At 42.4% G+C, this 13,888-nt stretch overlaps 4 protein-coding genes across 5 annotated transcripts in view; 3 read left to right on the plus strand and 1 right to left on the minus strand.

Moving 5' to 3' along the window:
- Nucleotides 1–13,888, minus strand: part of LOC115560668 (vitellogenin-2) — a 434,163-nt gene that overhangs the window by 316,096 nt on the left and 104,179 nt on the right.
- The window catches only part of LOC115560655 (uncharacterized), a 553,265-nt gene that overhangs the window by 165,925 nt on the left and 373,452 nt on the right, over nucleotides 1–13,888 (plus strand). The gene's annotated exons all lie outside the window — the stretch shown is intronic.
- LOC115560686 (caspase-1-like) overlaps nucleotides 1–13,888 on the plus strand; it is a 158,848-nt gene that overhangs the window by 119,101 nt on the left and 25,859 nt on the right. The window lies entirely within an intron of this gene.
- The window catches only part of LOC115560714 (myelin transcription factor 1-like protein), a 44,116-nt gene continuing 31,170 nt past the window's right edge, over nucleotides 943–13,888 (plus strand). Inside the window, exons 1-8 of one of the 3 annotated variants that reach the window (XM_030380240.1) lie at nucleotides 943–1,045; nucleotides 3,114–3,145; nucleotides 6,106–6,183; nucleotides 6,360–6,392; nucleotides 8,061–8,111; nucleotides 8,236–8,307; nucleotides 8,616–8,909; nucleotides 9,401–10,578. In XM_030380240.1, the coding sequence (XP_030236100.1) occupies nucleotides 996–1,045; nucleotides 3,114–3,145; nucleotides 6,106–6,183; nucleotides 6,360–6,392; nucleotides 8,061–8,111; nucleotides 8,236–8,307; nucleotides 8,616–8,818 (519 nt within the window). In that variant the 5' untranslated portion in view covers nucleotides 943–995 and the 3' untranslated portion in view covers nucleotides 8,819–8,909; nucleotides 9,401–10,578. Of the gene's footprint in view, nucleotides 1,046–3,113; nucleotides 3,146–6,105; nucleotides 6,184–6,359; nucleotides 6,393–8,060; nucleotides 8,112–8,235; nucleotides 8,308–8,615; nucleotides 8,910–9,400; nucleotides 10,579–13,888 lie in introns of those variants that run through there. The other 2 variants (XM_030380241.1, XM_030380242.1) reach the window with 2 other exon arrangements.

The raw sequence follows: 13,888 nt of genomic DNA on the forward strand, positions 1-13,888 counted from the left end.
CCCCCTCAAAGGGCCTATTCGACCACACTATTGTAATGTGCACCGTGTAGCAAGGCCAGCATTTTAGTACTAGTATTAATGAGCCTTGTAGAGTAGGTATAGGTTATAGTCTTGTGTATATTGGCGATTGTAAAGACTCGACCAATCTATTCTGATCTTTTATTAGTTGTATGAAGGCTTTTTACCTTATCGCCCGCTTTGATTGGTTTACAGTAAACCCCAACATGGTCTTTAGTCGAATACGGTTAGGGTTATTTTACCAAGTGACTAACAAGGACGCACGCAAGCACACACACGCACAAGCTCACACACACACACACACACACACACACACACACACACACACACACACACACACACACACACACACACACACACACACACACACACACACACACACACACACACACACACACACACACACACACACACACACGCAAGTCCTCGTCGTCGTTTTATAATCTTGTCTCACGTGACCCCTGGTGGCGTCTTGGCTGAAGTGCAGCCTAAGCGGCATGCACATTTTCCCGCTCAAATCAGGAATACGTAATGACGTTTGGCTTATGTGTCACGTTTCAAAACTGAAATTAAACATGACTAAGCAATAATTTGCACATTTGTGTGTCAAACTGGGAGAAAATGTTAGACCAATTATTAAGTCGTTATTAAGTCACCCAGTAAAGAGCCATTCAAGGGAGTAGCGCTCCCAGTAGCCTCATCTGTGATAGTAACGTAGTAGTAGCTGTGGTCACACACACACGTCACGCACGCACGTCACACACGCACGTCACACACGCACGTCACACACACACACACACACACACACACACACACACACACACACACACACACACACACACACACACACACACACACACACACACACACACACACACACACACACACACACACACTTTTTCAGCGTAACATCCGGGGGGAGGGAGGGAGCACACTGTCGTTCTCGATGTGTCGGCTGCTTAACCGCAGTCGGAGGGATGGGGGCTTTGATGGCGCACCAGATGGCGGGTCGGTCGGGAGACGATGGGTAAGGTTCGACCAGAATGCGCAATAAGGGTCGAATGGGGATGCAGGGGGACGCTACTTCTGTTGTTGAGACGGATGTTGTTATTAGGTTATACTTTACTATGATGTTTTTTTGTGTATGGTAATGATGTGCAGAGGCAATGTGCGTGTAGTGGATACGGCGCCCTCCTCGTTCATTTGACTATCTAGACTAGAGAGATAAAGTTATAAAGCAAACACACACAGGTCTACCCCAGGCACGGAGTTATGGGTGAGTGAGACTGACGGACCTTGGACCATCCACTGTTCAACAGGCGCATCCAAAACTTCTCTTAAAAAAAAAAAACTTATTCTGAAATGCTTTATTTTTGCAATGCAGCAATCTTTGTTTATGTTGATGCTTGATTCGATTTGCGTTAAAGGGCTGTTATCTTCCTATCATAGAGAAAAAATACTTTATAAACATTGGCTGATCAATTTATTTATTAATATATTAGTAATAATCTTATCTTTTATCATATTCATATTCAGTCCTTTGACAAAGTGGAACCAGCTTCACCTCTTCCACTAAACCTGGAACGTCCACACAAGTGGAGTCAGGAAACACAATGGACAAGAACCTTGGGCAGTGTCCAAGGGACATCCTGTCAATGCAAACATGGGAACATGTGTCATAATACCCATATCCCTCCTAATGTTTATACATTAGGGGAATATGGGTATTTATTGATACAGACACTCTGAGACATGTAAGGAAGGACCAGCAGCCCTTAAAGTATGGCTCTCAGTACCATCCCAACCCAGGAAGGGGCTATTTCAATGATTTCCCTTTCTAATGTTTTAGTCACATTGCATTGACCCATTCATTTATAAAGAACAATTCATTTATTTTGTGGTCTAACTGAATAAGGCTGATGTGATATTTTTTAACAGACAGGCATAAGCAAACAGCACACTCTGTACAACGCCTCAACTACAATACAGATGCTCTGCTACCACACAGGTGGCCCTGTTCAGAGCAGTCTGTTCAGTGCAGCTGGATTCTCTCTTATTTTCGCTTCTGCAAAGTACTTTGCAGAAGCGAAGATAAGAGACTTATGCCAAGTCTCTTATCTTCACAGAAGGCAACTGCCACACATTGTGTGATGCAACGAATACGCCTTCATGATTCATTGAGAGGACACCTACTATCATAGTTTGTTTGATTTGTAATGTGATCGCTGAGGGTTGAAATGGGATCACGCAAAAAAAAAGAACAGTCTACCTTTTGTGAACGGCCCCAGATTGAAAATAAACTGCCTGCTACCTTAGTGTCACTAGCTACCAAACTCTGCAGTCGTAAGGCCGATTCATACCTCCGGATCCGGACGAAACGGTGTGTATCCGTATTTACCGTAGGGTGTGAACGGGCCTTTAGAGTAACGTTCTCCAGGGCAGCCCCCAGTCTCTGGAACTCCCTCTCCCAACATATCCGCGACTCTGAGTCCCTCACCATCTTCCAGTCCCACTCCCACCTCAAGACCCGTCTCTTCTCCTCTGCCTACTCCTAGACCACCCCCCCACCCACCCCCCATTAACTTTGCAGTTCCTTTTGTTTGTTTATTTGTTGTTCGTTCAGCTGGGCTCCGGGCGCTGGAGGAACAGATGTTGGCAACATGCGCACACTTCCTGTGTTGCAACCACTACACTTTCACATGAAGAGCGTTTAGCAGACACTTTTATCCAGAGCGACTTACAATAAGCACATTTTTTCGCTGAAAGAGAGACAAGATATCTGTCGGTACATTAAGGAGGTTCATAGAACCGAGTGCCAAGCACTAACAATCGTTAGTCTAACCCATTCCCTGTGTACAACAAAGATAGCCAGGATGAGACGCTACACTGACGCTAAGTACTGTTCTTTAGTGCAAGGACGTACAACCTACAATAAGTGTGTACTAGTCAATGTGTGTGTGGATGTGATTGGGCCCTCTTCAAGTGCAGTTGGCGTTGGTGTGGGACTTGTGGGTTCTTGTGTCACTTGATGCGCTGTGAGCTTAAGGAATGCGACAAGGAAGTTGTTCTTATGTGTTCTTTCTTTACCCCTGCAGGGACGGGGATGTCCACACGTCTGACTGCAAAGGTAAACCCTTCCCAGAGATAGTACATTTTTAATGCTGTGTAGTCTTAGCTGTGCAATAGGGCTAATGTTAGTAAGAGTTATATCAGGGTTAGCGATAGGGCTAGGGTTAGTAAGAGTTATATCAGGGTTAGTGTTAGTAATAGACTTATATTAGGGTTAGTGTTAGTAATAGAGTTATATTAGGGATAGTGTTAGTAATAGAGTTATATTAGGGCGCGTGTTAGTAATAGACTTATATTAGGGATAGTGTTAGTAATAGACTTATATTAGGGTTAGTGTTAGTAATAGACTTATATTAGGGTTAGTGTTAGCAATAGAGTTATATTGCTGCCATTCCGACATGCCGCCAGTCCGACATGCACCTATTCCGACACCTTTTAGTACCGCCATTCCGACAGTCCCCCAATCAGTGGCGCCAACTTCAGGTCAACATTGGGGGATCATCATTTCGTTCAAAGCCATTTCAGTATTATTTGTCTGTAATTTATTTGATTAATTCCGAATTTTGCTTGTGATGATGTATGAAATAACCCACTCCATCAATTGACGACTACATTTTACTGGTGTGTTACTAGTGGCCGGGCGTGCACTTATTTAACATGCCCTGGGAATGTATAAATATTCTATGAAACTTAAAACTGGACCATTTATTTGTTAGAGTTGGAATTAAACTCAATGCAAGACCACTGTTGGAGTGGATTGGACGAATATGGGAACGAAGTTATTTGTTGGAGTGCCAAGGCAGAACAAATGGGCTTAGTTAACTTCATATCGGCCCAAAGGCAATACAATGCGCTTTACAAAGGAGAAAGGCGAGAATATAACCTGCCCTAGACCCACCGTTTCACACAAATTCTTGAAGGGGATTGCCCTTAGAAAGCAAATCCGTTAAACATAGACTGTTAAACAATATCCCCCGTCCTTGGAGATGATCAGAACAGCCGGTGAGGTGAAATTGATTGATCAGCAGAATAGCAACAGTCTTATTTGTACATGCCTGCGTGCAGTTGTTAGATTGAACATAACATGTTTGCATGTTTAGTCTAATTTTGCTTGACTCTCCGGCATTCTCTCAGCATTCCCTTGATTAATGGCCTTGGTGCGCAAAGACAGGCAGGGTTGCCGACACTCCTTTTACAGTAAACCACTGTTGGGGGAGACTGGAGCGATGGGTCTGTCGCGAACGAGGCGGTTCAAAGAACCGTCTCTTTTAGGTGAATGATGGGAGTTGGCCATTCTTTTTTCTTTTTTTATAGTTTGCCAAGGCAGAATGATATGAAGATCTCTGCGCTACGGGTGCTCCGTGCATGCTATTCATGTGTGCAGTGACTTACTGTCACATGCATGCATGCATGCATGCATGCAACATCAAGTGTGGATAGACAAGGATCATGCGTGTTGCACTCATATGCAATGAAAACAATCGGCTACAGCAATTTATTGATAATATAAAAAGTCAAAACAGGCCGTTTGGGAGCAGAAATAGCCGGCTCTTGTTGGTGAGCGAATGTCAGTGTAGGATACTACAGCGCATGAAACTAAGAAATACTCATATTACTTAATTAAAGTACAGTAATAGTAATGCAATTTATATTAATGACCTCATGTCGGACATTGACATTAGAAAAAAGTTAAGTACCGCCACTCCGACAATGGAAACAGAGATTGTCGGAGTGGCGGGACGTTTGAAAACTATGGAAGTGCCGCCACTCCGACAATTAGAGGTCAATGTCGGAGTGGGGGTACGTCGGAATGGAAGGTGGTCCCCAATTATATTTGGGTAATCAATAGAGCTAGTGCTAGTAATAGAGTTAGAGATAATAATAGTAGGCTAATAATACATTTAATTTGAAGGCGCTGTCACGTTAAAATTGTACCGGGGGCGAAAATTGTACCGACCTACGTCATCGTTTGTTTACATCCTGACAACCTGACAACCTGCCCGGCAACAGACGACGCGATGCAGAAAACATGTTTCCAAACGACGAAATAACATAATACAGATAGCGGATCGCTATCTGTATTATGATAGATAGCGATAACACTTGTTTTTACTTTGTATTTGTATTGTATTTAATTGTTTAATCGAAACAATAAAAAAAGTTGCCCGCAAAACGGGCGATCGCGTGAAATGACGCGTCAAATCATGTAGGAAGGTTCTTGAACATTCTAGACTATGAAACCTGCTTAAAACACTCAGTTTACTAGCTAAATTCGATTAAACAATTCAATACAATACAAATATAAAGTAAAAACAAGTGCGATCTAGCGATCCGTTATCTGTATTATGTTTCAAGAACCCTCCTACGTCATTTGACGCGATCGCCCGTTTCGCGGGCAGAACATTTGTCATTTGACGCGATCGCCCGTTTCGCGGGCAACTTTTTTTATTGTTTCGATTAAACAATTAAATACAATACAAATATAAAGTAAAAACAAGTGTTATCGCTATCTATCATAATGTAGATAGCGATCCGCTATCTGTATTATGTTATTTCGTTGTTTGGAAACATGTTTTCTGCATCGCGTCGTCTGTTGCCGGGCAGGTTGTCAGGATGTAAACAAACGATGACGTAGGCCGGTACAATTTTCGCCCCCGCTACAATTTTAACGTGAAGGCGCCTTTCACTGCACTCAAGGACACCGTACAAAGGTACCAAAAATTCATCTAAAGGAACAACAATAAGATAAAGAAAAAAAGAGGTATAGCAATTGGCATCAGATAGAATAGGCAGCTTTGAACAGATGTGCTTTGAGTTGTGAATTGAAATGGGGTTAGGGATTGAATCGAGGTCTCTGAGTGGGTAATGAATGGGAGGGTGTGGCCGCAGTTCCCCATTTATCTCCCTAAACTCAATGTCCAGCTCCGCTGGGGGCCCCTGCTCACGTAGACACGCCCCAATGAGGCCCCGAGCTCCACGGCCCTCACGGGGCCCTCTCCGTGTGGAATTGTCTCACAGAACATTCCGGTACGTCCGTGGCAGACTCTGAGGAAGGCTCTGGCTTTGAGGAAGATGAGGAAGACCGGGTGGATTTAGGTAAGAGGAGTGGCCCAGCTTCTTCTCTCTTCTCCTTCTCCTTCTCCTTCTTCTTCCTCCTTCTTCTTCTTCTCCTTCTTCTTCTTCTTCTTCTTCTTCTTCTTCTTCTTCTCCTTTGAATGCTGCGTACCCCCCAGACAACCCTGACCCTCCCTTCTGCCTTCGTCTTGTGCCAGAAGCCAACGAGGAGAGGGATGAGGAGGAGGAAGGTGAGTTGTGTCACTCCTCCATTGAGCCAATATGGAGTCTTGATGCCTCAGGGATTTGACAGGCTAATGGTTTCCCCGTCAGGGTTAAAAAAAGTATTTCACCATAACTCTGTGATGCTTCAGAAGTGGAGACAGGAAATGATTAGTCTCAAGGTGAATGAGGAGGACTCTGTGTAGCTTCACACTACAGCAGTGTAGCCTGGAGCCTAGCATAGCTTTAAAGCAGGCCAAACAACGGCGCCGAAGCGCTGCAATGCGCAGTTTACGCGTGTCAAATGCCGCCCCTAGCACCATTAGGAAGCGTCGCGCTGCAGCACCGTTGTGATTATGTTTTGAAAGCATGTTGGTTCATGCAACCCGTAGTGTTGTGTACAAGTGTACGAGTAGTTGTATGGTTTGGTTGGTTATATTGAAGAGGCTGTTACATCCTTCAATTAGTGATCGCCACGTCGTATTGTGAGATATCGCCTCATTGTCTTTTGTTAAACTTCGGTTTGAGATTTCGATCGATAAGTTTCCCTGTAGAGGCTGAGTGCGTGTCTTCGGATGCGCGATTTGTTATTTTGTTTTGTTTTTTGGCACGAGGCTTAGAGCAGACGTCTCAAGGGGCATTTCCCTTGTCCGCGGAGTCACTATCAACCGGTGGCTCTTTCGGACTTGCGGGCTTTTGCTTAATATCCCCAGTCTCACGCCGCCTGAAGAAGGTAGGGTCTACTTTTAGTTAGGTCTTGGGGGAAAATTTGTGGATTTGAAAATTTAATTGAAGTTTATTGTTAATAATAATGAACTCAATGACTAAAGATCAGTTATTCGAGGTTGTGGACCTTTATAACATTGTCGTATCATTATTTCAAAGAAGATTGAAAGAGAAGCATACGGTGTGTAGTTGTGGCCTGGTTGGTGGATCAGCAGGTGCTACTGACTACAGCGTTACCTCAGCCGCTGACTCCGCAAGGGCTTACTATGAGGAGCAAAAGGTTCTGCTGGTATATCAGCGTGAGACAGAGCTTTAGAAAACCCGTCTCATACAAGTAACGGAGATTGAGAAGATGCGTCTCACACAAGAGCTTGAAAAAAGTATGTCTGGATCAGGAGCAACAGCGCATCGATATCATGCAAGATGGCAGAATTCCAGGTGGCCAGTCACCTGCCCCTAAGTTGAACAGTGTGTAGTTCAGTTTGTAGTCAGTTTGTAGTCAGTCAGCGTGTAGTCAGTGTTTACTTCAGTGTGTACTTCAGTGGGTAGTCAGTCAGTGTTTAGTCAGTCATTGTGTACTTCAGTGTGTAGTCAGTCAGTGTTTAGTCAGTCATTGTGTACTTCAGTGTGTAGTCAAGGCCGCCTTAATGCACGGGCTTACCTGGGCTGAAGCTCCAGGGCCTACGACGATCAGGGGGACTATCATGAGCTGCAGTATTTTTATTTTTATTTTTAATACTGGCTCATGATAGGCCCCCCGATCGGAGTAGGCCCAAGACAATGTGACTTTTTTGTTTGGGGCTTACAAAGATCAGAGGCCTATCATGAGCTAAGAAAAAAGGGGGCCACAAGGGGGTGACAATTTCTCGTTTCGACAAGCAACGGTGGGTCGTTCATTTAAAAAACGTTAAATGGAACGGCTTTTGTCGTTTTTGTGGTCATGAGACTAACCATCATCTTTGATACCCTAGGCGATTGCGAAGAAGTCAAGACGGTGTTCAAGCCAAGGCAGAAAGCAGGAGGTAAGTGTGTTGTGGGGGGCTGTGTTCCATGGCTCATTGCTGTACTTCTTTTAAAAGTGCTCGTGTGACAAGATACGCTACAGGTTCTTGACCCTCCCTAACCCGTTGACGCACTTTGATGAAGGCCGAAAGAGAAGCAGCAGTACATCTGAAGAAGAAATGGCCAATAAGAAACCTTGTTGTTTGGATGAGTCGGGTGAGTTGTCGCCATGTTTTGAATTATAACACTAATATGCAAAAGAAAAGAAACAAAAAGATATAGGCCTGATAATTGTACTTCTTGTGATATCGGTTGGATTTTGGAATTAGAGGATTGCTCTCCCTACAAATCTGAAATCATGACTCCTGGTTCATTCAAGTATCTCTAGACGTTCGGCCTGACTCTGGTTTGGGATGAAAGTCATCCAGAGCTAACTTCTGCACTGGTGAAATTGAGCTACATCTGTGCTACTTCTAGGCATGGAACTCTAATATGCCCTGCCTGCTTGGTTGTCTTTTACCCAGACGGAAACAACAGAAACCGGCCCGCAGGGCGGGATCTGCCCGATAAGCAGCTCCTGCAGGTGGCCAAAACGCTGGGAAAGGAGTGGGAGCAGGTTGCCATTCACCTGGAGCTGAAGACCAAAGATCTGGACGACATCAAGGCAGACAGACAGATGACTGTGGCCATGCAGAAGCTGAAGATGTTTGTGCTGTGGAAGCGCTGAAGAAGGAAAGGAAAGGCCACAGCTCAGGACCTGCAGAAAGGTCTGGAAGACCTGGAGGACCTACCGGTCGAGACTCATCTGTTATTGAAAGGTAACGTACTTCACCCACACCCAGTGAACGTCTATCATGCATGAGCATTGATCTATGAAACTCTGACCAGCCTATTCATAATGCTTTACGAGTTAATATATACATAAAGAAAATAATATATACAAATAACCATTACCGTACTTTCTTCGTCTCCTCTTTCTATAAAGTAGCACTGAAAGCAGTTTGCTTATTTGATTAATTGTATGCACTCACTTTTTATATGATACTTCTGGTTCACTTGGTGTGGTTGCGGACCAATTTCATAGATATTATAACACCTCTGTAAAACGATTGACAGCGTACAGACTCTTCAGTGGGCATTCCCCATTAAATGGTGTCCACAGCCACATGAGACATGAAGGGGGGTGGAAAATGACAATCTATCTTCTGTGAATGATGTGAAACAAGAAGGAATGATGTGATCCTCAGGGAGTTTGTTTGTGATGGAAACTGATTCGTACTAATTTCCTGTCTGTGGTTTGCTTCCTCAGAAATGGTACAAGGCCCAGTTAAATGACATGACAATGGCATTTGCAGAGGCCCTTATGCAGGAGATGTCTCCGGGGAAAGAAAGCCATGGAGACATGTGATGGACCAAAACGCAAACGATGGACCAAACGACACGAAACAGTGGAGCTGTCTTGAGTGTTTGCTGGTTGGCCGGATGCGGCCAAATGACAGCATCAGACTAAGTCCCTCCTTTCCTGAGCTGCTCAATGTCTTATTGGGATCACAACGATGGACTCGATGAGTCAGTCCTGCAATGGACAATAGTTCTGTTGACTCTGGAAAGTAATTGTTGATATCATGTTTAGAATAAGCCTAGATGTTCCCCTCAGGTACCCTCTTATATCCAGATAGATATAGATATGAATTCATTATCATGATCATGGAGTGTGCTTTTATTGTAGGCCTTACCTAGATGTAGCTTATTGCGTAACCAGCTATAGATGCTAACATGGTGCATAAAAAATGGAAATTAATTCAACTTTGTTTATCGCTTCAGAGTACATATTTTCTTTTAGAAATGTATTGTGTAAATTGGTATAACTGCTTTTTTCAAACTTTATACATTTCAGGGAATTTCTCTTGTTTTGTTTGTATGATGCATTTTTTTTCGAAGCTGTTTTACAAAAGGGTGCTTTCTTGCTTCATTTGTTATTTAAATATTTCTATACCTTATCAAATTAAGGATTTAATAATAATAATAATAATAAATGAAATTTATATAGCGCTTAATATGGTACTCTAAGACGCTTTACATATTGGCCTATCAAAACTATGTAAGACAGACTAGGAATAAAAGAAAAACAGAGGTTAAACATGAAGAATAAGGTGGGAGTTAGGTGGGGAAGGCTAGCTAGATTTATATTGTTTGATCATTCCAAAACATTCATATTAATAAATAGGCTTCTGTTGAGCAATTGTCAAGGTGAAATAAGATCTATGATGAAAAGATAAATGATCTAATATAGAAAATGTGGTTAAGCATTCGCGTCAGCCTGCAACTAAAATATAAAAACAAATGGAAGCCAAATATTGTAATATGTCAATGAGTCGTGGAAAGGTGCCTCAAAACGTCTCTATCGCGTTTAGACAAAAGTTCTGCTACATATTAATATGATACGAAACAGTTTTATCCTCAATAAACTAATCTGCATGCATGAAACCAGCCTCATAGTTCTATGAAGATTCGTAATATACCAATAAAGAAAACAGCAAGTTGCCTTCAGGAAGTGTGTAGGGGGGGGAAAGAAAGTAAGGTGAATCGCAAAGCCACGCTACTATCAACTATGGAAGGTAAGCAGAGTTTATCACAACAACCCGAAATCTTTAGATTTCAGTTCCCTTTATTTATTCACACAGTTCAGAACACACAATGTGTTTTTCTCTCTGAACGATCCATAGGCTCCTACCACCTTAATTCTGAAGGGTATGTCACATCTACATATTCTGAGCCACCTCCTTCAAAAACTGCTGGAACTGGCGGTGATCCAGGCCACGAGCCTGAATCACTGCCATATAATGACCAGATGACCGTTATCCTTGTATCATCCAGTTCCAGAACCCTTTCACACAGGGCTTCTTGGTGGTGAATGCAATGATAGCATATCAGAGGTGTGTGGCAGAACTTTTTCAAATTCATTTGAAAGCTCCCGCGGGCCACATCAAATTCGATGGCGGGCTGGATTCGGCCCGAGGCCCTTGTGTGTGACACCTCTTGACTATTAAGTAGTTGTGCTGTCTGGTCTATGCCTAGGCGGCGGTGGGACTGGCGCTGGCTGGCGGTCTTGTTGTAAAGGAGTTCAAAGAAAAGGTCTGTAGCGGTGAAGGGACCAGGGAAGCTAGCTACACAGAGCGCAGGACGTATGGAATCCACTGGAACAAATCAGAGAGGCTTCCCTTGGGTCCAGCCTTCGATCAGGATCACAGAGGGACACTCTGTCTTGCTGTTGGGTTTTGAACCCACATGAAGAGTCTCCCACATGATCCTACCATATAGGCATATCAGTTTTCATATATCATATCATATAAGTAATATCCAACATCATATAGTTTTGTTTATTTTACGAAACAAAAACAAATATGGAAGAAAATAGTTTCGATAGATGTGCCTTACATGCAGGGGCGCTGCCTGGCGGGGAAAAGTGGTACTGATTCTAAGGGCCCAGCCCAACGCAGCACGGCCCACGGCCCGCGGATGGCAATTAATAATATAATATTAATATTCTTGCCTTTTTTTTTTTTTTTTAAATGTCTCATTACAAAGAAATGGTAATTGGAAATAAACTTATTAAACTCACAACTGTCGATTTCCATAACGTTTTCGTTAGTTAATTAACATATTGTCATTTGGCCTTCCCCCTGAGCTCTTGCGAAATGGTTCAGCCGCAACGCACGATGCGTTGAATCGAACAGCATCCGAAATGTGAGATGCTGGCACTGGCAGCAGGTGTACAGAGCGGCTGGGCTGGCTGAGGTCAGGTCTTAACCACATGATGGTGAGCTGGTGGTGACAGCTACAGAAATGAAGTCAGGTTGGCAAAAACTGAAGAAAAGACGGGAGAAAGAGGAGAGGGCCAAAAGAGGCAGGCAACTGGTCACTCAATTGTTCGCCAATAAAGAAGGTATGCTCACTCAATGACCTTGCGTTTTCAAACTCTATCAAATGGTAGGCTAACAAGCAGAATTCTTGGATTAGCCTCCAAGAGAGCATGCTAGTTAGCATAGTTTCCTATTTAAAAACTCCACCTTTATTGTCACAGCGAACAAACGGCAAATGTGGACGAACGACCGTGATAAACTAGTCTTTTAATACAAAATATTTTTTTCAAAAGAACCTAACGTGTCTTAAATATGTGCATTTTCAACTTCAGGAGGAGGACAAGATCCGCCCACGGCCACCACGACTGGATCCCATTTCGGAGAAGGAGGTAAGCAACATTAGTTTGGTAGGATGTTAGTTGCTTTAGGATGAAAGTTTTGAATGAGGGTGCCTTCTAGGCTAGATCATATTTCAGTATTTAACGGTCAGTCGTTAGGTTCGAGAAAACAGAATGTTTTTCTTTCTTTTACTGTAACTCTTGTTACTTGTATATTTTTATTGATGTCTACAATGTGGATCCATTGATATTGTATGCAATTGCACTGTAAATTATGTTCTTTGTTTACATTTTGATTGTTACTTGGAGCTATTTTTTGCACTTTAGACTTCAGCAATTAAACTTTTTATTCATGAACAGTGTAAATTGAGATTTTTTTTCATATTGTTTGAAGCTGAAGTGTAAATATTTGTGTTGATGTCAAGCAATTGTAATGTTAATTCAGTTCCTATAAGAGTCTATCTTTTTAATGTATCTTTTTTATGTACTATTTATGGAATTTGAAATTGTACTTGCATAATAAATTTGTGTTTAAAGTAAGCAGAAACGGTGGATTTTTTTGCAGTGCATCATGTCTTCTGAAAAGACTATTGCAGTTATACAAGGTATGAAATTGTGAGTACTCTTATGGTTTCTTGGGGCTCTGGCTGTGAAGCATCCACAGGCTTATGCTGCCATGTACTGGTTTAACATTGTAATGTACTCTCAATTACAAAGCAAGGTCACTAACTACATGAATGGGCAACCAATAATCAAACTGACAATTGTAGTACAGTTTCAAGCTGCTTACAGACAATTTTAGCATAACAATCAAATTTCTGTATTTGTGAATCTGTACACACAGCTTTATTTTCAACACAAAATTCCATTGGATTTCCATAGGTATTTGTGTTGTGTGGAAAACAGTGTGTTTGGATTTGCTGAAAAGTTGATGTGTTGAAACCAAACTGGGTCAAGTCCAATTTTAGCATGAGAGAAGGACATTGTTGTAAAATTGTGTTTAAGCAGCTATTGGACAATATGTATAAGACTGCTGCCTAAAAGACAGTAGGCTATAAATACTTAGTTTATTACTTGAATTACATGATGTCACTAACTGAATGAAATACGTTTAATAAGTAAGTTCATACCCTTATTTAAAGTCACACAAACCCATACTCCATGAAGGGGCAACGAAAAGTCTAACTGAAGTGCTATTGTGATGCTGGGTCATGTTTACCAAAACAGCTGATAGATGTTGGGGGGGGGCCCAAAATTAGAATCTTTCATAGGGCCCAAAATTCCTGGCAGCGCCCCTGCTTACATGTACAGAAATTTGATCTAATAAATATTTTTAATCTTTATTTAAATAAAGATGAAACATAAGTTTAACATAATTTAGTTATTGTTCCCGACACCGTCACCGAGACGTTTATGTTAATTAGTAATGTTGAGTGTGTTTTGGTGTGTCATGTGTGTGTTCACTAGTAAAGGCAACTCTTGTAGTGGGCGCGAGAGTTGCATAACTGCTTAACCTGTGCTCCCGTCTCGTCCTTCCCGCGCTGCTCGCCAATACAAAAGAAGAAAGATTATTAGAATGTCTAATTGTTTCTGGTC

Source organism: Gadus morhua, chromosome 16 (assembly GCF_902167405.1).
Source record: "Gadus morhua chromosome 16, gadMor3.0, whole genome shotgun sequence".
Lineage (NCBI taxonomy): Eukaryota > Metazoa > Chordata > Actinopteri > Gadiformes > Gadidae > Gadus > Gadus morhua.